At 35.2% G+C, this 24,819-nt stretch overlaps 3 protein-coding genes across 5 annotated transcripts; 2 read left to right on the top strand and 1 right to left on the bottom strand.

Annotated features, from left to right (window-relative positions):
* The first annotated feature begins 2,009 nt into the window (after window positions 1–2,009).
* Window positions 2,010–4,058, top strand: LOC116108806 (probable indole-3-pyruvate monooxygenase YUCCA10). The gene is made up of 4 exons (XM_031395033.1): window positions 2,010–2,712; window positions 2,808–3,041; window positions 3,597–3,719; window positions 3,802–4,058. Exons 1-4 carry the CDS (start codon window positions 2,101–2,103, stop codon window positions 3,964–3,966), a joined length of 1,134 nt encoding a protein of 377 aa, XP_031250893.1. The 5' UTR covers window positions 2,010–2,100; the 3' UTR covers window positions 3,967–4,058.
* Window positions 4,059–4,216: 158 nt separating this feature from the next.
* On the bottom strand, window positions 4,217–11,828 carry LOC116108805 (protease Do-like 2, chloroplastic). Of its 3 annotated transcripts, none has more exons than XR_004124683.1 (22): window positions 11,533–11,828; window positions 11,293–11,421; window positions 11,163–11,213; window positions 10,889–10,962; window positions 10,616–10,679; window positions 10,039–10,083; window positions 9,476–9,583; window positions 9,073–9,150; window positions 8,853–8,919; window positions 8,598–8,656; window positions 8,101–8,200; window positions 7,809–7,888; window positions 7,468–7,524; window positions 6,809–6,912; window positions 6,203–6,290; window positions 6,004–6,089; window positions 5,858–5,882; window positions 5,679–5,750; window positions 5,398–5,448; window positions 5,248–5,308; window positions 4,871–5,176; window positions 4,217–4,501 (listed from the first exon to the last, which is right to left on the bottom strand). XR_004124683.1 is itself a non-coding variant. In XM_031395032.1 (21 exons), the coding sequence occupies exons 1-21, from the start codon at window positions 11,722–11,724 to the stop codon at window positions 4,932–4,934; spliced, it is 1,836 nt and encodes a 611-aa protein (XP_031250892.1). In that variant the 5' UTR covers window positions 11,725–11,828; the 3' UTR covers window positions 4,514–4,931. The 3 variants fall into 3 exon arrangements, 1 of the variants encoding a protein (XP_031250892.1); XR_004124684.1 differs by having other exon boundaries at window positions 4,217–4,493; XM_031395032.1 differs by lacking the exon at window positions 4,217–4,501 and having other exon boundaries at window positions 4,514–5,176.
* A 3,050-nt stretch (window positions 11,829–14,878) lies between these two features.
* On the top strand, window positions 14,879–19,923 carry LOC116108832 (auxin response factor 2-like). Its single transcript, XM_031395066.1, has 13 exons — window positions 14,879–14,983; window positions 15,371–15,466; window positions 15,619–15,675; window positions 15,993–16,148; window positions 16,481–16,565; window positions 16,931–17,021; window positions 17,307–17,471; window positions 17,599–17,718; window positions 17,976–18,051; window positions 18,147–18,321; window positions 18,425–19,044; window positions 19,368–19,558; window positions 19,659–19,923. The coding sequence occupies exons 2-13, from the start codon at window positions 15,383–15,385 to the stop codon at window positions 19,702–19,704; spliced, it is 1,866 nt and encodes a 621-aa protein (XP_031250926.1). The 5' UTR covers window positions 14,879–14,983; window positions 15,371–15,382; the 3' UTR covers window positions 19,705–19,923.
* Window positions 19,924–24,819: the final 4,896 nt, after the last annotated feature.

The raw sequence follows: 24,819 nt of genomic DNA, 5'->3' as shown, positions 1-24,819 counted from the left end.
AAAATATATGCTATATTATATTAAAGGTTTAAGATAAAGTAAAATATTTATCTAAAGTTGTTTGAGACAATGATTTATGTTTTAGAGTTGTTACCATATCTTTTATCTTGCGGGTACGTAATAAGCCGTTAGCATGGACACCTTCTTGTTAAAGCCAAAATATTTCCAACTCTCAAGCATGTTTAGAGCTTCTTGCCATGAAATTTTTGTATTTTCATACTATCATCCTCGAGATTATCTCCTTCCTCTTCTTGTCTAATTTTAGTAATAATTTTTTCTTCAATTAAAATATACATGATTTGTTGCTCATTTGAATGATTAAAGAAGACATTAATATCTATCTAATTAGTGTAGTAAAATTGTCGGATCTGATCACTCAATTTTACAATGACTCTTTGATTTTCATTTCCGTACTATCTTAATGCTACTAAAACAATTAATTGAAATCTTAATACTACTAAAACATGAATTATAAAATAAGAAATCAAAACAATAATTCTTATAACTACACCTCTATTAAATTACAACCTCTTTATAGTAATAAATTTAATTGGTCCCAATATTATGACACTATAGAGAAGTTATAACGTATATTGTTTTATCAAGTAATATGTTTATAACTAACTTATTTAATAAAACTTTTTTTTCTGTTGACTAGAGGGTGTTTGGACTAGCTTATGTGTACTTCAATTAATTTTATGAGACTCTGGAACTACTGATCGGGTAAGAGCTTTAGTGGCTATTCATATTAACACTTACAAAAAGAATCAAATTTAAGATCTCTTGAATAATACACACAAGAGTTTCTATAGGACCGGCCATTAAGATAATTATTCAAAACCTCGGTTCATAATTCACACTTTTCTATTCATAACGCTTTCCTTGGGCGTTGATTCTTGAGGTATGAAATTTCCCAACTTGAATGAAGCAGCCAAAAATCAGCAGTATTTCAAGATGGGCATTGACTAGAGCTGAATGCCATGGTAATAGTCTAAATATAAAAATAGAAATTGCATTGAATTGAGCAAGTGGACAAATAAAAATGTAATTGTTTTTATACAGAGTGTCCAACAAGCATTTGGACACATGATATGACAGTTTACGTAGCACGATTTGCCAAGTTTTGTTAATCAATTAGTCTCCACCTCCAGTGACGGCATCGTCGGCATGGCATGAAAAGCTATGTCTCTCCAGCCCAGCAGACAAAATGATCGTTGAAAAGATTTGATATACAGAAATTAACCTTGTTTGCACGTCAAGTAAATTTGATGTTCTCATTTATATATGTATTGGGGCTTGCAGAAATGGTTATATGAGAACACTAGAACCGAGGATCAATCTGAAAACCCTTATGCTGCTTTTGAATTAAGAGGAATGTTAGTTAAAGTTTCAACTTCTCAGAGAAGATAAGATTACTCTCACTTTTTAGGTCTTTTTATTCCTTCTTCATTCACATGAATCGGTTTATGGATTTGGTTGGAATATTAGATTATACATGAAATTCAAGAATCAAGATTATAAAATGGATTATTCAAACTAATCATCTAACGCATTTCATTTTTATTTCGAAGGCGAAGGGGTTGGATGCTTCTACATCATTTGCATATCTCATGGAAGATCATAACGTGTAAACCTAGATAACTTATTAAGGATATGGAGAGTTGAAAAATGTTATATTGATGAAAAAATTAAGGATCAGTTTTCGAATAAGGTTTAACCACCACCATCGGGATTTTTTAATCAAGGTGTACAATGTGTATCCTATAATAGAATTAGAAAATTAAAAAAGTAATAATTCCAGGAAGGCCTCGCCTTTTGTCCCAGCTCCAGAAGAGTATTTTCACACGTCATTTGTCAAAGCTTAAAGTAAATGTGGACCCAATTCAATTGTATTTGTACATTCAGACTCTCTGTAAAAAGTATTGGGTCCTAGGGGGCCATTTCGGAATTATTTTGTCAACTGAATTATTAAATGGAAAAAGATCTCATCCTATATGTATGTATAAATTGAGCCATTCCATTTTGGAACCCCGTTGTCCTCCGTTTCTGTGCAAAAGAAAGCCAGAAGAAGCATCTCATCAGAAAACCAAACTATATACAATGCAAGAGCAATCCGTCATAATAGTGGGGTCTGGCCCCTCCGGCTTGGCCACCGCAGCCTGCCTTAACCAGCTTTCAATACCCTACATGATTCTTGAAAGAGAAGATTGTTACGCTTCTCTTTGGAAGAAATATGCCTATGATCGTCTTCATCTTCATTTGGCTAAACAATTCTGTCAACTTCCTCACTTGCCATTCCCGGCTTCTTATCCAAATTTAATACCTAAAAACCTATTCCTACAATACTTAGATGACTATGTTTCTCATTTTAACATTAGACCTTTGTATAAAAGATCTGTTGACTTTGCAACCTACAGTCAAGAAAGCCAGAAATGGACTGTTAAAGCTAGAAATACAGTTTCTGGTGAGATTGAAGAGTATTCTGGGAGGTTTTTAGTAGTGGCAAGTGGAGAAACAACGGACCCTTTTACACCAAATATTGAAGGAATGGATACTTTCACTGGAGAAGTTGTTCACTCAACTAGCTATAAAAACGGCAAGGCATATGGTGATAAGAGTGTTTTAGTTGTTGGGTCTGGTAATTCTGGCATGGAAATTGCACTAGACCTAGCTAACCATGGTGCCAAAACTTCCATAGTTGTTCGTAGTCCGGTAATTTAACATAGATCCATCTCTTGTTTATGTCATTTTAATTAATTAGTAAATATGATATAACATAATAATATATACTTGAATAACGTACGCAGGTTCACGTATTGACAAGAGAGATGGTATACTTGGGTTTGGTTATGTTGAAGTATATACCTTATGGCGTGGTGGACTCAATCATGGTGTTGCTTAGCAAGCTAGTATATGGAGACCTGAGCAAGTATGGCATAAATCGGCCAAAGGAGGGTCCATTTTTCATGAAAGTTGCATACGGAAAGTATCCAGTTTTTGATATCGGAACCTGTAAGAAGATCAAATCTGGGGAGATTCAAGTAAGTGATCCAGTTATAATTATTTTTTTGTAGGAGTAATTTGGTGTCTGAATAGTGGATAGAGTTTGCTTTCTGGTTAAGCGAAGGGACCTGACCCAGTTGGTGATGAGAACGACACTGGAAAATTCATAATATCTTCCTCAAATTAATTTATTGGTTTACGTGGTGTCATTTCCAGACGTTAAACACTAGCTCTTAGTTTTTGATAACTTGATCACAAGTTATTGAAGAATCTTTGTTACATAAATTGACGTTATTTATTGGTTATGACACTCCGTGTGCGTTAAACTTGTAATTAAATAGCAAGTGTAGGGATCCCAGGATTTTGAGGAGAAAAAGCCAAAAGGTGTTGTTTACGAGAAATTTTACAAAAATAGTGACGCGGTGTAATCATTCCAACTCAGTACCCATCTTTTGATCACAGTCGTTAACAGCCCCCTTCCTATATACACCATAGGTTAGAGACATGTGATTACAAGATATTTTGTAGAGATCCAGGACCACCAGACTTATCCTGTTGTTCTAAGTAAACAAAAACATTGTACATATGCGCAGGTCTTGCCGGCAATAGAAAACATTAGAGGCAATGAGGTGATATTTCAGAATGGAAAGTCACATCCTTTTGACACTATTGTACTTTGTACCGGCTTCAAGAGATCAACAAATACATGGCTTAAGGTAAAAACCAAAGTGAATATTTACCCACTTGTTCTATATTATTCTTAATATAAAAAGCTAATATTGTAATATTGTTGAGCAGGGGGATGAGCATCTATTGAACGATGACGGACTTCCAAAACCCAATTTCCCAAACCATTGGAAAGGAAAGAATGGTCTATTCTGCGTTGGATTGTCAAGGAGAGGACTGTATGGAGCTTCCGCAGATGCCCAAAACATAGCTAATGAAATTAAGTCACTTCTGTGAAAATCTCTCAAACTTACTTAGTATTGTGTGAACATCTCATTTGTTATACAAATATTTAAAGTTATTGAAATAAAAATCAGACATTTGTGTAATTATAAATTATTCTGCCTTTTACAAAAATGGTTGAAAGATATTCTGTTTCGCCAGTAGCTTCGCTGAAATGGTAGAGATTTTCCGAACTCGGTGATTGCTGTTCACTTAATAAAAATGTGCTAAATAATTGGATTTCTATTCTAATTAAAAGTTAAAACTAATGCGTAAAACTGCAGCGACTTTCTTACTGGTTAATGGTTACATAAAAACAAAAAAGGGTTATTGATATAACAACTAACTACTAGTCTTCGTATTCTAAATTCTAGGTAGATCCCACCTTCCAACTTCTCACCTCAAGTTCAAACTCAAGCTTAGAAAGCGAACAACAAACACCATGACTTGGGCTTCGCAATTTCCCAAAGCAGTGTACCTGCTTTTTGAGGCACCATGAAACCTGCCTCCTGCATTAATCTCTTAAACAAATCCCATGTTCTCTGCAATGCTAAACCCAACAGAATTGTCAGAAAACTCCCTAAATAATTGACTAAAGATTTAACAGAAATCTGGATTTACATTAATCCCAACTGGATTACAATATGAATAATTTAGCAATTTCATAATCGCACATCATTACATCAAATGCTTTCACAGATAATTCAGTGACCCTGCACACAATTATGCTCTCACTAATAAAAAGAATAGGTGTGGAAAATTGCTAGCCAGAAATTAAAAAAATCTGACCTCAGAAAGATTGAAAAAAATATATAAGCATGTGATAGTAAAAAAAAAAAAAACCCATTTTATGACCGTAAAAGAATCAGAAGCCCTGGCATTGCAATTTAAGGTGGTTTGCAAGCTCTACAGCTCTCACCATGCTTCCCCGCGTATGGCTGAAGTGAAATATTTTGGAGTGGCATCTCAAAATATAATAATTATGCCCAAAGGATTCCATCAAAACCAATTTCTAGATTTGAAACTGGGCTGTCGCCAAATTCCTGCTCCAGTGCCTGGTTGTCTCCATGCAAATCCACATATGGCTCCAACAGATCAGAAGATCTCTGAGATGGAATTCCATAATCTCTGAGAATACATGACGAAGCAGCAGTAGCTGCTTCTCTCTCCAATACAGCAACGTAATTTTCTTCGAACTCAAAAACTAGATACTTGTCCTTGCATGCTGGCCAACAACACAGCAACCATGAGAATAGAATTAGAAACAAGAAATAGTTAAAAAATGTTCCAACTTACAATCAACAAGGTGGGCTAGGTGGTGAATGTTTTTTATTCTTGTTCCATTGAACTTCAAAACCTACATTTCAGAGAGAAAAAATAAAATAAAAATTAGACTATGTCAAATCTGCAGTGGCTAGTTAAGTTTGTTAGTAGCAATAGACTCACCTGCTGATTGCTCATATCCTCGTATCCAATGTTTACTTCATTTGCTAAGACCTGCCAATGAAAAGCACAATGCAAAGAGAAACTTTCATACCAATCCGACAAAATAACATTCAGATTAAAACAGTCTGTTAAAGCAATGGCACATGAATGAGAAGAAAACATAACACTATTACCAAAGCGCAAGCGACTAAAATTTAAGTAGAATGAAAGATTCCAGCTAAAGTAGAGTCAAAATTTCAATATTCCATGAATAGCGTTTGGTGGAAAAGCGTGAAGCTTACCTGTGATAGGATCACAATTTGTTCCCCTTTGAACCTCGCTAAAGAGTACCGAGCCTTTGCTAGCAGTTTCAGCTAATCAGAAGAAAGACCAACTAATTAAATTTTAAACCATCTAGTCGCATGTTAATTTAGAATGAATACTGTACTTAAAAGGTTTTCCTCTGTAATTCACAACTTACCCCTATGGTGTCTTCGCATTCCTCCCTGTCAATATAGAGGAGAATGAAAATATATAATAATTAGTATTAATATTAATATTCTCACAGTAAAAAAGTTATATGTAGAATTGTATACAGCTAAGTTTGAGGAATCAAACATGTCATACTCTATCAGGGGTTCTGACAGTGGGGTAAACACCAAACCAGCGATGATTAGATAAGAAGGCTGGCCTCCATCAATATGGTAGGGAACCTTGAGGTCAGCGCATGAGAAATTCAACATAATTAGAATCTCCATAGAAAGCAAATGAAACTGACAGATATCACTTCCACATCATTTGGGATCATGCCAAGTTAGCGTCATACCAAATGCACTCGTGGATTTAAGACAACTTGAACTTTCATGAAAATCCCGCCTCTAATAATACCAACTTCTCCTACATCACCAGCAAATCTGTACAGCAGTGTCATTAGAAATAACGGCCACTACAAATTAGCCCTACATATAACAGATACAGAAGGATAGAAACCGTGGTGAAAGCATAAACATGCATGTCATGACTATAGTCTAGAGCAATAGTAATTAGAAAGTATGGTGATCATTCATAAGCAGCGCCAATCGTGAAAGAAAAATGCCAATTAAGAAGGGATTATACATAGCCTGAATATGACTACTGATGCTAGCCACAAGGCATACAAAATACCTCCTTAGCAGCACTGATTTTATTGACTTGATGTTAATTACTAAAGTTAATGTCTTTACAATCCCATAGAAACAATCAACCTTGAAGAGATATCCTTAAGGGAAAAATGGTGGGGCAGGCTAGGTTATAAAGTGAAGTCAGCATCCCAGACGTACACCATTACAGGTACCGGTATAGTTAGAATGCATAACATTTTTGTACAACCTAAATTGCAAGAAAATCAAATGCAGTTTTTAGATGAAAATTCTTGGAAGATAAGAGCCTTTACTTTTGACTAATGAGGTAGCGGAATGCAATGCGCTCATTTGAACGGAAGGGCACTGTTCCTTCACAACCTACACGAACATCGTCAAAACTTACAATCACGTCCCCCTGCGAAAAGAAAAAGTATTATCAAATTTTTTAACATATAAAAGACTCAAAATTCTATGAAAAAGCTCATAGCAGAAGCACTCAAATCTTAGGTTTTCCTTCTTAAATTCACATTATACTCCCACTCCACCTCACCATGCCAACCCCAACCCACCAAAATAATAATAATGATAATGGAAAAAGTATCTCAAATGGGTCACAGGAATACTCAAATGTATTAAATATATACAAGCTTACCAAATGTGACGAAATACAAGGTTCATCTCCAACATGGACCAGTGCATCACAAATTGAAGTTGCCCAGTTGAAGGCCAGTTTTTCTTATTTAACTTACCTTCTCTTCCATATGACAGCTTACTACTTTAGTTCTATTACCTTTTCCATAACAGCTTTACATGTGTTCAAAATAAACGAGATGGACACTAAACCAACTATATATTTAGCCATTTGAGAGCCCTTTAACATCTAAAAATGATCCAAACTCTCATGATTTTTTAAAAAGAAAGAATGAAATTTAAGTACAGCAGCTCCTGAAGCTACAAATAGCCAGCATACCTCCTTCAATACAGTATTTGCATCAGAAGTGGGTTCAACTCTCCTTACTAGCACACCCTGCATGAGAGATAATTTATGAGGGAATACCTAAGATAGCTGACTATTCAGTAGATAAAGGGACACAAGACATTTTAAAGATGATTTGTGCAGTTCAGAAAACACAGCACAGAGAACATAATCAACACACGTGTGCACACATACACACACCCAAAAAACAAACAAGAAAAAAAAATTGCTGAGAAGTTTATAGTAATATTTGTAGCAGATGAAATTTTTAGAAAAGTATGAAACAGATTTTTTATTAAGACAGGGTTACAAAAGGACACCTCAATAAGACATACCTCATTAGACTGTACTTTTAGGCATGCACGTAGTGCTGGATTTTCCAACTTCTGCAGCAGTACACCAAGGCAAGGGAAACCTAGAAATCAAAGTTGTCAAATACTTTTAGAGATTCAATGAATTGCCATCCTCAAGCTCGATTACAAGGTATGAAACACAACAGAGAGTTGAAGTGCCAATGACTAAATTATGATTTAATTCAAAAAAGTGATGGTAAGCAGAAATTTTGCTGACAGATTCAGGTATCCAGACAGTGAATTGCACAAATTTAAGGCAAGAAGAGAAACTCACCAGTGTATTTCCTATTCCTCTCATAGTCATTCAAAAAATGAGATACAACTGTAGTTGGAATCACATATCCAATATTTTCAACCTCTTCAGATCTGTAAACCTAAAGGAAGTGTCTTGTAAACACATGGTAGACAAACAATTTGGGATAAAAAAGAAATGCATGTAACAAAGTGTGATCTTTGCAGAAGCAAGAGCAAAAGATAAAGAGTATCATGAGCAGTAAAAAACAAGAAGATTGGTGGAATTAAAAACCATGCTTCAATATGAAGAAGGAAGCTAATGTAATAAATAATATACAATAAGAATAAATAAAAAGAAAATTATTCACATATTTTTTCATACACCAGGAAATTTCAGCTAGGTAAACCTTGTTGTGCTAAAGTGGACTGGATTGAAGCAGTGAACTGGATTGACACAGCAGTATATATACATTCAATACAATAGATAGAAGAATGTACTAGATGCACATTTTCAGTTACAGTGGGCCAGAAATCTACCTGAAATGCCACCCCAATGCACTCGCCCTGATCATTGAATGCAGGACCACCGCTATTACCTAAAATCTAGCAAGTATAAGCAGTGGCTATCACAATGATATAGAATAATGCCTTAACAAAAGAAAAAGAGGAGGAGAAGAAGGGGGGTGGTGATGTTTGAAAGAGTAGTGATAAGGCAGATAAAAACAAGCCGGTTCCATGAAGAAAGTTTGTCAGCTACCAAAAAGAGGTTCAAATATACAAATTTCTACTGACCAGGATTTATTGCCGCATCAATTTGAATGCCCAACAAATCGGATGACCCATGAGCGTATGATGTGACCTGAAGAATTAACATTAGAGAAATTAAACACCGTTAATTGTTTAACAACATGCTGGGTCAAAGAAATAGCTAATGGAATCAAAGATGCAAGGGCAGAACAAAAATGGACTAACCATCATATAATTTCACATTGATGGGGCCAATCAATCATACCTCTATACGTGATACAACACCCTTAGTCACTGAAATGGTATCTCCTCCGAGGGGATATCCTACAACAGTTACTGGATCCTGATCACAAAGAAAGCAACACAGAAGGAGTTCAAAAGTCTTTCCAAGAGATGTTTACAGCACATGAATGAGGAATTTCTGATTTTAAAACACAGCATATCGTAATAGCTATGAATAATTTGAAGATAAACAAATTCTAGATCAGCATCCTTTTCAACATCAGATCTGGAACAGTGGTCAAGTATAACTTCTAGCATTACATCAAACATATTACTCCGTTGTCTATGATGAAGTAGGGAGCATCATGATAGCACAAAGAGAAAAAGTCCATAAACATAATAAAACACAATGACAGAATTACACAAAGGAAGGTGATAATTTAAACCTGAAGACGAGGCAATTGTCCCAACTGCAGTGGTTTAGCATCCTTCCAAAATTCCTCACTTTCTACTGAAAGCAAAGCTATATCACAATCAACACCTCTGGCTAAAACCTGGGTTGAATCACTAAAAGGAAAGTAAGTGGCAACTCTAATTATGGTTGAATAAGAATTAATAAAATTTGAACTGAAAACCTTAAGCCATGTCTACAATTAAACTGGTAACCTCATCAAAATAATCTCCAATTTAGTTTGTCAATGTGTGACACAAAACACAAGTAATGAGGTCCCATCCCCAAGCACATCTAAATACCTCATAATAGCATATATATGACAGAAGTGAAGCAATTAAGAAGTACTTCCATTGATATAATTTTTTTTTAAAAAAAAAAAAAAAAAACTAAGTCAAACCACTAAAACCACAAATTTCATTGAGAACAAGCAACCATAGCACAGAGATTATCTAAAGATATTAAGAAAAACGGCAGAATATCGTGAATCCTGTTACAAATTTTGAAAAACTTGGGAACATGACAAAAAACTAGTTTGTCTTTCTATTGGATATATACCTTAGCCACATATTTGGTATCATCTCCCCTTCTCTTCACTTTAACCTGCAATAATTACAACAACAACAATAAGAAACAGTAATCAATTAAACAAATGGACTTGATAATCTACATGAATACTTGACAAACTCATATACAAGGTTAATAGGTCTGAGAGACACTCGTACAGTCAACACCTTGTATGCAGTAGTTACAAAGTTAGAGTTTATTTTCAAAAAATTGCAACTGCAGCATAGGGCAATTCCTCTGAACACAAAAGAAAAAATAGTGGCAACCAAAGTAAGCAACAAAAAACCTAAAATCACTCTTTAAAACAGGTTTCTGACACATTATAGGACAATACTGCAAATTAATGCATCCTACGGTAAGAAATAGGAGACCTGGCTTTATGGAATCATTTAACTGATGCATACTGTAGTAATTTCACTAGAGAATAAACTCCAGCTAAAGTTTTTTTTTCTTGAAGGTAATGGTGATTCCAAATCAGTGGCATGTAGTGCAGTTAGAGAAGTTCAGACAACAGACATCATTTAATATATTAAATATCCGTCAAAAGGTAGGCAACTGAGTAGATTACCTGTGTATCATGTTCAACACAGTGTGCATTTGTCAAAAGTTTACCATCTCCAATCATAAAAGCACTGGAAAAAACATGATTCAAAAGAAAAAAGTAAGCTTTTACCACCAACTACATTACGTTAGAAAATAATGGGTGCGATAAACCAGTATGTTTAATAAAGAGCTAGAAAGAACCAACTGAACTTCTTCAATCTCTATCTTTTTTCTAGAATTTTCTTTCAACATTTATTTTGATCTTGAACAATAAACAGATTAAGATTTGAAAACTTGCCTTCCAGTACTTGTATATTGCCTTTGCTTTTGCCATGGAAGGGAGTAATCAGGAGCAGTATGGGTGCAATAAACCTTGAGAAATTAAAAATAAATAATGAAAAACATTGACAAGTAGAAGCAAACAAAAATATGATTGATCCTTTAAGTGTGAACCCAGTAAACAGAAGGAAAAATTACATTGACCTCTCTTTATGTTAAACCGAATTACAAGAAAATCCACTGATTAAAAACTACAATGCGAACACGTAAAAGAGAAAGAAAAAAATATTTACCTTCACAACAGCATTAAGAAAAGCTGCATCTTGAAGATTCCCTGGTTCAACCTGAGAATATACTACGTCAATAATTAAAAACAGAGAGTTTTCAAATGATTAATTACACTTAAAATTTTGAAAAGAGTACCGGCTGCTCCTTCGAATCAAGCTGAAGCTCCTTTCTGTCTTTCCTTTGCGCGCCAAAAGATTTAGAAGCAGTAGATTGAGAACGTCCAACGTCTACTCGGCCATCAATCGATCTTCCGGGAAATTTCCACTGCGAAACAGAAACGAACTCACTGAATTAAAAAATAATAATAATAAAAAACCCCAAAAATTAAAGACAAACAAAATGAAATGAAATGAAATTGTAAGAATTAGGGTTTACATCAGAGGTGGTGATTTTAGAAGTGCATGGTGATTTTTTAAAATTTTTTTTGTTTTGATTGGCGGGATGGGGAGTGAGGGAAGCGAGGGCCTGTGACGTGGGGTTACGGCGTTGGGAGGAAATGCAACGGCATTTAACAGTAGAATTGAGCGCAGAGAAGCAGGAATTGGCGACTGCTATTGCTATGGCCATATTGATATGGAGGAGAGGCCAGGCTACTAAGTGATATTTTTGTTTACAGGAGCTGGAGTGCAGGACTCAGTAGGCTTAGGCAGTTCTTTCCTTATCCATCTGCCTTATTAATGAAGAAATTGGATTAGGTCGCTCCCTTTTGGCGCCTCTGTCCTTTTATTTTTGACCAATGGGGTGCCTCCGAAACAACCGAAACTTAAGCCCACTTGTTTTTTGATTTTTATCAGAACCGAACTTTAGCCCACTTCTTTTTGGATTTTTAGATCAACGTGCGGGCTTAGAATTGTGGCCCATATTCTGAAGAGAACGGCTTCGTTTCAGATGAATCTCGTTTTGTCAATCACCAAGTTGCAAATTTCTCCTAAAAAATCATATAATTGCGGGTCTTGATTCTTGAAGTGCCTTATTATCATATTCAGTGCTCACATGTCATCTGCACTATTTACAGTAATTCAAAAGCTAAAGATGTTTGGATCCTGTAGATTAAGTCTCTAAATATTCTCCCTTGAATTGTTTAAGATTCAATACTCTGATTACTTCAAATCTTATGTTTGCGCGAAGAAAACGATAAACAATACTTGGTAACGCTTTGGGTGCAAGAACATAAGGAAACAAATTAAAGAATCATTAAATCGCCAACAAAACCCGTGGATTATTATTACAGTAGTAACCTTAAATGCATGCTTCCCACAATCATACTGCTATATGCCAAAACTAAACAAACGTAACGCTTCCATCTCAACACCTTCAATGGACACGTGAAGGAAGACATGATCACGTGTCACCTTATGGACTGTCTCTCTCTTTCTCTCGAGTTCATCCTCACCTATTTGTTGTAAGACGGTCTGACGGCGTTAACCTTGTCAGATTCATAGTAATTCTGGTAATTTACTATTACCAGACCATTCAATTGGCTTATTAGTGTTATATTTAACGCTGAGGTTGAACGGCAGAGATGAGCTGCCTTTTAAATTAATTGGCCCTGCCATGTTTCAAATACGTGTCGTTTTCACTGTTTAATTGCTCTAGGTCTAGGCTATTTGTTTTGTACTTTTCTCTCTGCACGGAGTTTAAATCATTAATTAAAACTTGGATTGAATTTCCTCGTCGACTGTTTATGACCAATCAATTTGATACTCTGTCAGCTGCATCGATCCATTGGCTTCTTTTCCCTTCTCTGATTAATTAGCAGTTTAACAGCCAATTACCCTATCTTATCATTCTTTTTGTATTATCCAACATTCTTCTTTTCAAATAGAGAATAGGATGTTAAATTAATTAATATTATGTAAATCTTTTATCTCTACCATTTTAATATATGTTCTTAGAATAAATTAATATTTATTATTTACCAAGTTAAGAAATCAAATGAATTCAATGATAAATATTACTTAAACAGTCTTGCTATTTTAAGTGTGTTTTGACATATTTACTTAATTAATTCATATAGGTAAAATTCGGCAATATTTTAAATGAATATTAAAGAAAATTATTAATATATTATAGAGATAATAATTATGAATTGATATTAATTCCAAATGTCGAGCATGCTGGCAATGTCTTTATGCTGAACAAATAATCATTCAACATGTATATAACAGTTGTAGTTAGAGCCTATAATCACCTGTCTTATAGGCGAACACACCATGCATCAACCACTCTAATTAATGAATGAATTGAGAGGGCATTTTCTTTTATTTCAGATTCCTCTTTAAATTTATTAAAAGATGACAAATATGAGTAATTAAAACCCAGCAAACTTCCCTCATAATCATAATCAATTCAATTAACTCAAAATAAAACAAACTTGAACTTTGGAGTTGGGTGACATTTTGTTTCACTCCAAATAGTTAATATAAAGAAAGCAAAAATAGGCGGAGAAGACCACAGAGTAAATAGGAAAGGCTAGAATGATGCATGTCAGGATGTGCATGAAGGCATTAAAGTAGTGCATAGAAGATATCGGTGCAAAGTAGCAAACTCGACCAGCCAAACAGCCAGCAGAGAAAAAGAAAAGAAGAGGGAGAGAGAGTCAGAATTACAGAGGGGTACAGTGACATATCCACCTGATCGACCCCCGGCATTGTCTGCGCCACAACACCCATAATAAACGTTACCAGTTAGTACGCACCAACAAAATATTAAGCAAATCACGCTATATATACAGAGCAGGGAAGAGAAAGAGGTGGTGTGTGAACAGAATTGATGAGAATAAAAGTGCATGCTACATTGAGTGCTCCAAAGTGACACGGGACACCAGATTCTCAAGGACTCTTTGTCTTTTGTCTTTCTACACACATTTCCTCTTTTCTCTGATTTCAACCTAGCTTGCTTTTTTTTCCTTTGTGGGTTTCTTGTTTTCTTCTGCAATATATCACTTTTTTTTTTTTTTTTTAACAATAAGAGAGAGATGGGTGGTGTGGGTGGAGAACGGAAAGGGTTTAGGACTGATAAGGTGGCTTCTCAGAACAGAAAACGTATGGACTATGCTTTGCCTTCCGACCACAACCATGGTAACGCCTTTGTTTATTTTCTTCGTTAATTATTATTATTATTATTTTTATTACAGTGATTTTTATTTTTATTTTCCTTTTTAAGTCCGGACTAGTTGGTGATTTGATGTCAAAAACCAATTCCTCTCTGATTTTATTTAGTTTTCTTCTGAAAAAGAAATTAATTTACACATAACGGCAGCTAACAGTACCCTTTGTCTCCTTCCATGTTAAACGATAAAACATTTTCAATGAAATATGTGATGATTGATGTTAACATGTACAATCAGTTTTCCAGCGTATATGGCGATGTTTCATATTCAAATATTTTCCTGTTTCATAACTTAAATTTTTTAAGCGAAGAGAAAAGAAATTACTATTCCAATAGGAGAGAAAGCTCTTTCATCATTACTTATAATACGGAGGTAATGAGCAGTTCTTCATCAGAATCAACTGTAACAATATTGGCCACGACCTTCCAACTCGGCTGCTAATATTTTCACTTAATCATCAATAGAGTGGATTTTCATTCTTGTACTCGATCATTTCATTAGTATAATGGCTCCTTTAATTAAATTTTCCTTATTATTTTAACCAATTAAAACTATGAGTTAATAGTCCCTCGCCGGTTGTTAAAAAAGGTGATGATTTCAGGTGGGAAAGATGAGCTATATACAGAACTATGGCGTGCATGCGCGGGTCCACTTGTTTATGTTCCACGTGCTGGGGACAAAGTTTACTACTTTCTTCAAGGTCATATTGAACAGGTAACAGTTACATTTTTAAATGAATTTGTATGAAACCTAGTGGCTTGGTTTTCTTGTTAAATGGTCTAGAAAGTTGAAATGGTTCCAGATTTTTTTACTACATAGAATAGTTGAGTCAATAATTACAAATCCTAAACAGAAATCACGACTTATTTGCCAAACTGTAATGTTATGTATTCCTAAAATAGCATAAATAAGATTCATATATTTTGTTTTACTCATAATTATATTTGTTACTCACAACTTCTATCTAAAGGATAATGGGATGATTTCATTCAAGAGCCTATGTCACCAAAACATCCCATATGTGCAGCTCATGAATTTTATTTAATTTTTATTTTTGGCATTTGGTCTTAATATGTATATATATTTTCAAATCTGTTACAGGTTGAGGCATACATGACCGAAGATGGTAAAATGGAAATGCCCATTTACAAAGTCCCTTCCAAGATTCTCTGTGAAGTTGTCTATGTTCAACTAAAGGCACATCCTTTTTTTTTTTAAACTTCTGTTTGATCCATATAATATCACCATAACCATCAACTTAAATTTCAAGGCTTTAGTACACTGTAAGTTAGTTTGTAAATATATAAATTCTTTTTCATCGTTTTCTTGATGGTTTGTTGTTGTTGCAGGCGGAAGCTGGTACAGATGAGGTATATGCTCAAATTACTCTGCTTCCAAAGCCAGAGGTAATTAGTTACTGAAGTTTTGAAGGTCTCATACGTAATTGTTCTGACTGTTGAACGGTATCTTTACTTTTATTTCTTGGGGGGTCTTTATGAAGCAAATAAAGGTTATATTCAAGTTTTAAAAGTTAATGCCACCTCATTCACGGTTAGATGATCCTCAAAATTTTCTAAAAGCAATGACAATCTTATTATGTAAATGTTTAATTGAAATAACTATGCGAATTTCACTTGAAATGACTCATTTGTATTTTGTTTCCAAATGCTTATGTGATACATGTGGGTGTAACATATACATGTGTGATGGTAATTCCTTTCAGCAAGATGAGCCAAGCTTGGAAGATGCGACTTCTCTGCCTTCACCTTCAAAGGTTAATGTGTGTTCCTTTAGCAAGAAACTCACTCCCTCTGATACCAGTACACATGGTGGATTCTCTGTTCCAAAGCGACATGCTGATGAGTGCCTTCCGCCCCTGGTTAGTATCCTTGTAAATTCTTCTCATTACTTCCTGAAAGTTTCACGGCCACAGGAGGTATGCACAGGAAAGCTGCTTAGGCTCATTTAGGATTCTCTTGCTTTTGTGTCCACTAATAATACAGAATCCTGTAATCTCGCCAATCTGGTAGTTAGTTAAATCATTTGATAGAAATGATATACAACAAACAATTCCTTGGCATCATGCCAGTGTTCTGTACTTTGTAGAATCCGACATCGAAGTATTTTTCTGTCTGGGATCACTTGTATTACTAGAATGCATAAAATGATTTGGCTAAGCCCCATTGCATTAACACATGTTATATGCTGCAGGACATGAGTAAGGATCCCCCAGCACAGCAACTGGTTGCAAAGGATTTGCATGGGTATGAATGGCACTTTCGGCATATATATCGTGGTACTTAAACCTCACCTTCGATAGACTTAAAACACCTTTGCCTGGAATAATTAAGAGAACCATTACTTTTAGTTGTTCATTGTATTGCAAAAACAATGTGGATGTTCCCTTGAAATTGGATCAGTTTACTCGCATTCATTGACAGAAGTCACTGCTGTATTTTAGAGGAAATTCCGTTCCTATTTCTTCGTCAAAGCCCAAAGTTTTTCAGTATTTTAGTTCATTTCACATTTATAATCATAACTATATGCAATGTGGAAAACACTTTCTACTTCATTTTTCTTTTATTAAACATATGTAATTTCCCTATAAACATGGTACATATCTTAGTTTAACTGCTGCTCATTTTGCTGCAATAAATGTAGGTCAGCCAAAGCGACATTTGCTTACCAGTGGTTGGAGTATGTTTGTGACTTCAAAAGAGCTTGTTGCTGGAGATGCATGTATCTTCCTCAGGTTCCGCGCTCTCTCTCCCTTCTTGCTTACACATACAACTTTGCCATTTGATTTGCATTTCATGGAGACTATAACATAGAGACACTTAAATCATTGTCTCAACACCAAACATTTTCTTTTCAATTTGGTATATTATATGTGCATGAACAAGTCATGTATATACATGTTTATGTACATCGTGTTGACTTTAAACATGGTTTAGATGAACGTTTTGTACCATTTAGTTGTTTTTGGTTAAAATAATCTACTCTTATGTGGAGTCATAATGATTATAATTGTATTCAGAGGAGAAAATGGGGAACTTCGTGTCGGTGTTCGCCGCACAATGAAACTACAGAACAATATGCCAACGTCAATCATATCTGGCCCTAGTATGCAACATGGGATACTTGCCACTGCTTCTCATGCCATTTCTACCGGGACGAGGTTTACTGTCTATTACCGTCCTTGGTAAGTTGGAGATTGTTCCTGGGTTAGTGCAGCAAAAATTTTAGAAAATAAATATGTGTAGAAGATAAACAGTCCTGCAGTCATATTACTGAATTCAAACAAGATGTTGTTGGTTCAACTTTTTCAGGTCAAGCCCTGCCGAATTCATCGTACCTTTTGATCATTACATGAGGTCTGCTGAAATCAACTATTCTGTTGGGACAAGATTTAGAATGGCGATTGAAGATGAAGAATGTGCAGAACAGAGGTGCAAGCCACGCCTTTTTGACCCTCAGGCTCTCACTTTTTATAATTAAATTTATTTCATGTTCTTACATTTACCAGTGGAATGGAATAACACTGTAATAGTAAAACCTGTTAAAAAAACTTGTTGAAGGCTTCTATGACTTAAACTGTAATGAAGAGTGATTTGATTAGTAAAAGTAATTTTAACAGATTTTTGGTTAAGTTGAAATAAGCGTCTTTCTTGCTTCTCCGAACTGACATAGTAACTACCTGAACCAGAATATTTGGCACTATTGTTGGCGCTGGAGATATTGATCAAAATAGGTGGCCTAATTCTGCATGGAGGCGTCTCAAGGTAAGCGGTTGTTTTATGCCATTCAAGATGCTGATCAACAATCACTTTGTTGCATCGCTATTTTTCTGCTTATTATTGTTATTTTTACTTCTTAGGTAAAATGGGATGTCAGATCAGATACATTAACGCGCCCAGAAAGGGTTTCACCTTGGAACATTGAGCCGATGACAGAATGCACTAACAGGAACCCTGCCTCTGTTCTACCCCGCATAAAGAGGCTGCGTTCAACTGATGCAACATCACCTGGATTCTCGTCCTTTGTTAGCATTGGTCAGCAGTCCTTACCTAATATCTCACTCTCTAACGAGCTTTTTTTTTTTTTTTTTTTTTTTTTTCCAAAGTTAAGCTGAGCAATTACCTCAAATTCCTTCAGGGGGCTTGCAAGGTCAAGAAAGCAGGATAACAGGTGTTAAGCAATTGGACGCACTAAAACTACCATTATTACCATATTTTGTTCCCCCACCAGATCCACATTGGGCCCATATGCAATTAGGGCCGGAGAATAAGCTGCAATTTCCGATGCATTCTCCATTTTATCGAGGTCCCAGCAGTGCAGAGTCAAGTCCCGGTGGAAGCATAGTAAGCTCGGGTATTCCTAATCACTGGCCCGCAATGATCGCACCTTATGGAGTTCATGACAACGCTGTATCAAGCAAAAACTTGTCAGTTCCTGATGTCAACTCTCTGAATTCCGGCTCTCAGGATTGGAGGGCTTTGGAACTCAGGGATGAAAATGGAACTCCACTTGCCCCACCAAATGATTGCAGCAGATACATGCTTTTTGGAGTCAATTTATTTAAATGTAGTCCACCGGAGCTCCCTTCACCACAAGTTGCCAATTCCACTGAGCTTGAAAGTCATGGTTCTATCCCTCCAATATCTCAGTCAAGTGTTTCTGAAACCATCCAGGTTTCAGACCCATCTAAGAGTGTATCCGGCAACCCTTCAGAAATGCAATGCAAGAATTGCCATTCTTTCAGGAGTTGCACCAAGGTACACCTTTGCAGTGAGTTTAGAAGCAACTTAAAAGGAACAAAGGCTTCAGGAGTAAATATTTAGATTACTGTTTAATGACTTCATAGTTCTTGCAATTTTATGCGTGCCAATGATTAATATTAGACACAAATATATCTACTACATGGACAGTTGGCCGAAAACTAATTTGTTCCTGATCGCAAGTGTATGAAGTCAGGCCACCATAACATTTTTAATTCCTTAAAAATTGCTTCCATGAGCACCCTTGGCATGGGTCAGTAGATTTTTCTTTTTTCTTCATATAGTAATAATCGGAAGAATACTGTCTGCTTATGTTCCAGGTGCTCAAGTATGGAACTGTTCTTGGAAGATCTGTTGATCTTACACAATTTGACGGGTATGAAGAACTCCTGTGTGAGCTTGACAAGAAGTTTGATTTCAAGGGAAGTCTGATTGACGGAAGCAGCGGGTGGCATGTTACCTACATGGATTATGAAGGGGACATGATGGTAGCTGGAGACTACCCATGGCAGTTAAGTAGCAAAACCTGGTGTTATTGTATTTGTGGTTGGATGTTGTTGATGTGAAAATTTAGCGGCGAATTGATTTGTTGTGTGATGTTATAAGCGCAGGGAATTTCTGTGTGCGGTACGACGAATGTTGATATGCCCAAAGTAAGACATCGAGCCGAATGCGAGCTCACCAAATCCAACACCTCCTTCATAATCATAACAATTGAGGTCAATTGCGCAGATTTGCATATATCAGTGCATTTTATATGAATGCAGTTATATGTACCTAAAATTGTGATGCATTGCCTAACTGTTGTTCTTAGAAGGCAATCGTATGCAAATTTTAATGTGTGAAAACAGTTTTTGTGTGCTTTATATCATATCAGACAACTAGATAAATAACTATATCTATATGTTTCTTTTAAATAAAGGTGGTTTGTCTACTTATATGAATCATTCTCCACAAATATCCTCATTTTACTATCTTCTACATTGGCTCTAAGTTATTTAGGTGGTTCTCTCAGTTGTGATATTGCTGGGATTATCCCTGGTATGACCAAGGTTCTAGTCAAGATCTTAAATAACAAGGCAAAACATTTATTTCAGTTTACAAATATAAATTGAATACACTTAGCACTCCTAAGATGTGGAAAACAATTATATACTTTCTCTGTTTCAGTGGACAATATAATAAGAGATGTGCCTTTTAAATAACCAGAGAAATATTTTCTTGAATTCGTAACTCATAAAGGAACAAAATTGTTATTTTTACACATCCATTATTTAATTAACGAAAGTACAGTAGGCCTCAGGAGAGGGCCAGTATAATTTCTGTGGTGTACATACTTTTAAGTTTTAACTAAAGAAAAAGTAAAACGGCACTATTTCATGTCGTCACAGTCTCACTGACTCATGCTGAACCCTAGCGATATCTCCTAACCCAGAAATCAGAATCCTATCAGATTCCACCCCTAATTCCCGCCATCAACAATTTCCCTCCTAAAAATCTGTCAACAAAGAAGCAAAGGTATGAAATGTCTAATTATGTCTTGGGCATCCACTGCAATCATCTCAAACTCAACCTCAATAGTCCGTCCTCCCCTTCATTTCCCCGTCTCCTCTCTACCAAATTTCCCCTTAAAACCATCTTTACGTTTACCCACCATTACATCTTCTCGATTTTCTTCAACTCCACCATCCAATGAAGAACAGCAACTCCCAGATTCCCCGGTTCAAGAACTTAGCGTGCCAGACCATTGGTTCCTCCCTTCCAAAGCTTTAGAGGTTTCTTTCTTTTTTCAGTTTAAATTTTCATTCAATTGCATTACTATAGATGCTTTTATTTCTTTTGGTTGCCTCTAATTTAATTTTACACGCATATCTTAAAAATTTATCTTTCAACATGGGCTGAATGCCACCTAGCTCTGGTTTAATTGGATGGAATTAATTAATAAAACATTCATAATCCTCCCTGACGATTGCTAATTTTCAACTATTGTCTGTGTATGCTCGTGGGCACATTCGTGTTTAGGAATTTGTGGTTGAAAAAGAAAAAAAGTATGTGGACTGTGGAGAGTTAGTTGTATTGTGGTCGCACTAATTATTAGGTTTGCAGGAATCAGAGTGGCTTAGGGTTGCATTGCATAAATGGTTGGACGATGAGTACTGCCCCGAGCCAACCAATGTGGAGATTAGTAAGGTTGCTGCTCGCTCATTCTATGAATCATTGCTAGACAAACAAACAGACCTAGGTGAGATTTTGCTGAAGATGGCTTATGAACTGGAATCTATTTCCTATCAAGAAAGCTTTCATGGTGCATTCTCATCAGCAAATGCAGCAGTGAACTTGATTGTCCAACGCATAGAGCACGCATAGTTGTTTAGCCAGGTTCAATTTATTGAAGTAACTGTCTAGATTTATTACTGCATCCTGCCCCTTTTGTAGTTAATATTCCTTTACTTAATGTCACGCATGGAACAATATTTCCCCTGTTCATGACCATTACGTATTTTGATCTCTGGTGTAATAGCTCTACTTTAGAAATCAGCCTCAGTATCATGTTAATAATAAGATAAAAATGATAAGTGCATTGACATGGAAGAATAAGGCTTGTTTGGTTCACATATTCTAATTTTCCCAAAAAAGTTAACTTTATTTCACCTATTTTCAAAAAAGTTTTCTAAATTATTCAATTTCTTTTAATCCCCCTAAATTTGTTAAACCAAACAACCCCCAAAATTTTTTTTAAAAATTGACAAAAACACCCCAGTAACCCAAATTTACCAGATTTCGACCACCATTGTCGTAAGCTGATCGGAATCTGATATAATGGTTAGATCTTTGGCCGTAGACAATCGTCAACGACGGCTGTCGTTGATGACCAAATGCGGCCAGATCTGGCAATCAATGGCCAGATCTAGCCGCAAATCTTGCCTTTTTTCGGTCAGATCCATGATGGATTTGGCCGAAAAAGGCCATATCGACGCACGACCGGCAAGATCGAGCCGGTCATGCGCCGATAAGGCAACTCCGGCCATCCTCTGGCGGTGGTGGCCGGCTGTCCGTATTTATGAGTGGATTGGAGGTGTTTTTGTTAACTTTGAATATTTTATTATAGAGGTGTTTAGTAAATAAATAAACATAGGGGTATTTATGTTAATTTTCAAAATTTTACATCATAATACCCATCCAATTTAACTTTTTTCAAAAGATTATTCTAAAAACTACCTAATAATGAACCGAACGGAGCTTAAATATTTGAAATTATCTCAGTAAGGTATGCTAAGTCATCATCTAAGCTATAATGCCTAACACATAAATGTATGTCACTGAGAAATGTGATGCATGTTAATAATCGATGCAACTAAATCAACTCTAACAAGTGCATTAGTCGTGTTCAAGTAATAAAGTGATGAGTTTGAGTATCGTCTCACAGAGATCAAAGTAAATATTCGTAATTACTTAAAACTACCTACACATTATTTGAAAAAATGAAATTTTAGAGTGTAAAACTAACGGATTAAAAATAAATAAATTAAACAAATAAATAATGTGAAGAACTTTGCAGTATTAATGAAGTTAGGGTACATATTTTCCTTTAATTATGCTTGACAACTACTCTTAATACCCGTTTATGCTATGAATTTGTGGAATTCTTTTAAGGTCAATTATCCTTATTCAGGCATAATATTCAACTTAATACAGATCTCTATTCGGTTACTCTGAAATTAAGAAACATAAATTCATCAATCTCTTACGATTAATTCACCCTATTCGGTTATGAATTAGGTAAACCAAAAATTAATTATAAAATCTCTATTTGATTACTTCCATTTTTAGTACATTGTGCAATGTTATTCCAATAAAACAATTATGAATATGAATTAAGTAATAAACCCTAACTTCTCTATTTGAAACATCATTAGGGTAATTGAATCAATCTAACATTTATAAAGCATTAAACCTAAACTCTTGCACAAATTCATAAACATAAATCTGGTATTAAGAATAAAAATTGTTCAAAACATAATCAGGGTTTCATCCTCTCCTAACAAAAGAGATTTACGTTATTCTAAGAACAAAGAAATAAATAGAGAAGAAGGAAAACATATTTAGACTTGAAAATAAATAAAAATCAAACTTTTAAATCTAATCTTCAATCTTCAAACCCCAAGAATGCGTCTTCTTCTCTCCAAAATATGCAAAATTCCTCCCTTGACAACTAATCTCAATTATACTTAAATACTCAAAAGAGTCTTAAGTGAAAAAAGGAAAGAAAAGCTGACAAAAACGCCCTAATAGTTTCCGCCACGGCCTGGTCGTGGCCAAATTTAAGTCACCACAGCTTCGGCCGTGGTGTTTTCTGGTCTCTTTGTTTTATCTTAATTTCACCACCATAGCCATAGTGAACCTCCAAAGCATAGCCGTGGCTTTCAAGAATGTTAGGTAGTCTCAACTTCTTCAAATTTTAAGTCTCAATTTCATTCCAATGCTCCAATCTACTCAATCAAAGCCTGAAAAACACAAAAGCTATCCAAATCAATAGTTAACCATTCATATCTCAAACTTAAGAAAAATTAAGACCAAAACAAATAAAAAAAAATGAGAAATTAACTAAACTAACATCAAAAGAACCCTAAAAACACTCAAATTATGCAACTTATCACCAATGGTATGCCATTTTCATCATAGGCCATTGTATGAAAGTGCCAATACTTACTCCGAAGGCTAAGATTTCTTATACACCATTAGATCATGTAGCACATATATTAGAAACTTTCTTTCAAGATCATGGATTGAGATCTGGTTGGTGAACGGTAAGTATAATGAGTTGGAGGTTAGGTGAGAATTTTCTGTTCCCTCCAGATGGTTCAGGATTCTTCGAGGCATGTTGAGAGAATATGCAGCTGACAATCTTCTTAGCAGTAATTGAGTCGATTTTGGAACTGTATCCATGGTGCATTGTCATAAGAAATGTTGAATTCAACTAATAAATCGAGAATCATTTATATATCTTTAGAATGCTGATTGAATGATGTAGCATTGAAGACTTTTTAGTGTTGAAACTTGTATGGTTAGTTGAAGGAAGAACATCTACCATACTAGGAGGAGCTGGACGGTACAGGAAATTAAGTTTTCAATGGTTTCATTTCATATCCCTATCGTTTCATAATTACACATGCTAACCGGCCCTTCCTTTTGTATTAAGCGGTGTTGTGTTGTTGTGAATGTGACACACGTGAATCTTCAAATTTACCCTGTCTGACTGGTGGGAGCTCTAGGATTCTGTTCACTACTGCACAAGATCAATACCGACTTCATATTTGGACTGGTACTTGTCATTATTTAATATTGCCTTAAATGTTTGCGCATGTTAAACTTGAACAAAATGATTTTTATTCTAACAAATAAACATTATATTTAAAATTTTCTATTTTATGGTTTTAGCAATTTTCTTTGAGGCTACTGAATGGGATTATTTGTGGATCCCTATCCATAGAGTGGCGTTAGGTGAAATAATTGATTTATTGGTCCCAATCAAATCTCTTGCCCATCATAATTAAAATTTTGTATTTTTAATCTTTTAGGATAAGTAAAGACGACAATTAGATGGGATTATCTGTTACAAATGCTAATACTATCAACAATGTTTTGTTTATAATTAAGTTATATAATCAAATAAAAATTACACCAAATTTATGTAAAATAACTATTTTATTCTTTATTTTTTTAATGGTTGTATGATTTAATTATAAATATAGTATTATTCATTGTTATATT

Source organism: Pistacia vera, unplaced genomic scaffold (assembly GCF_008641045.1).
Source record: "Pistacia vera cultivar Batoury unplaced genomic scaffold, PisVer_v2 Contig57, whole genome shotgun sequence".
Taxonomy (NCBI): domain Eukaryota; kingdom Viridiplantae; phylum Streptophyta; class Magnoliopsida; order Sapindales; family Anacardiaceae; genus Pistacia; species Pistacia vera.
The sequence above is the reverse complement of the archived record's forward strand: the minus strand, read 5'-3'. Positions and strand labels throughout refer to the sequence as shown.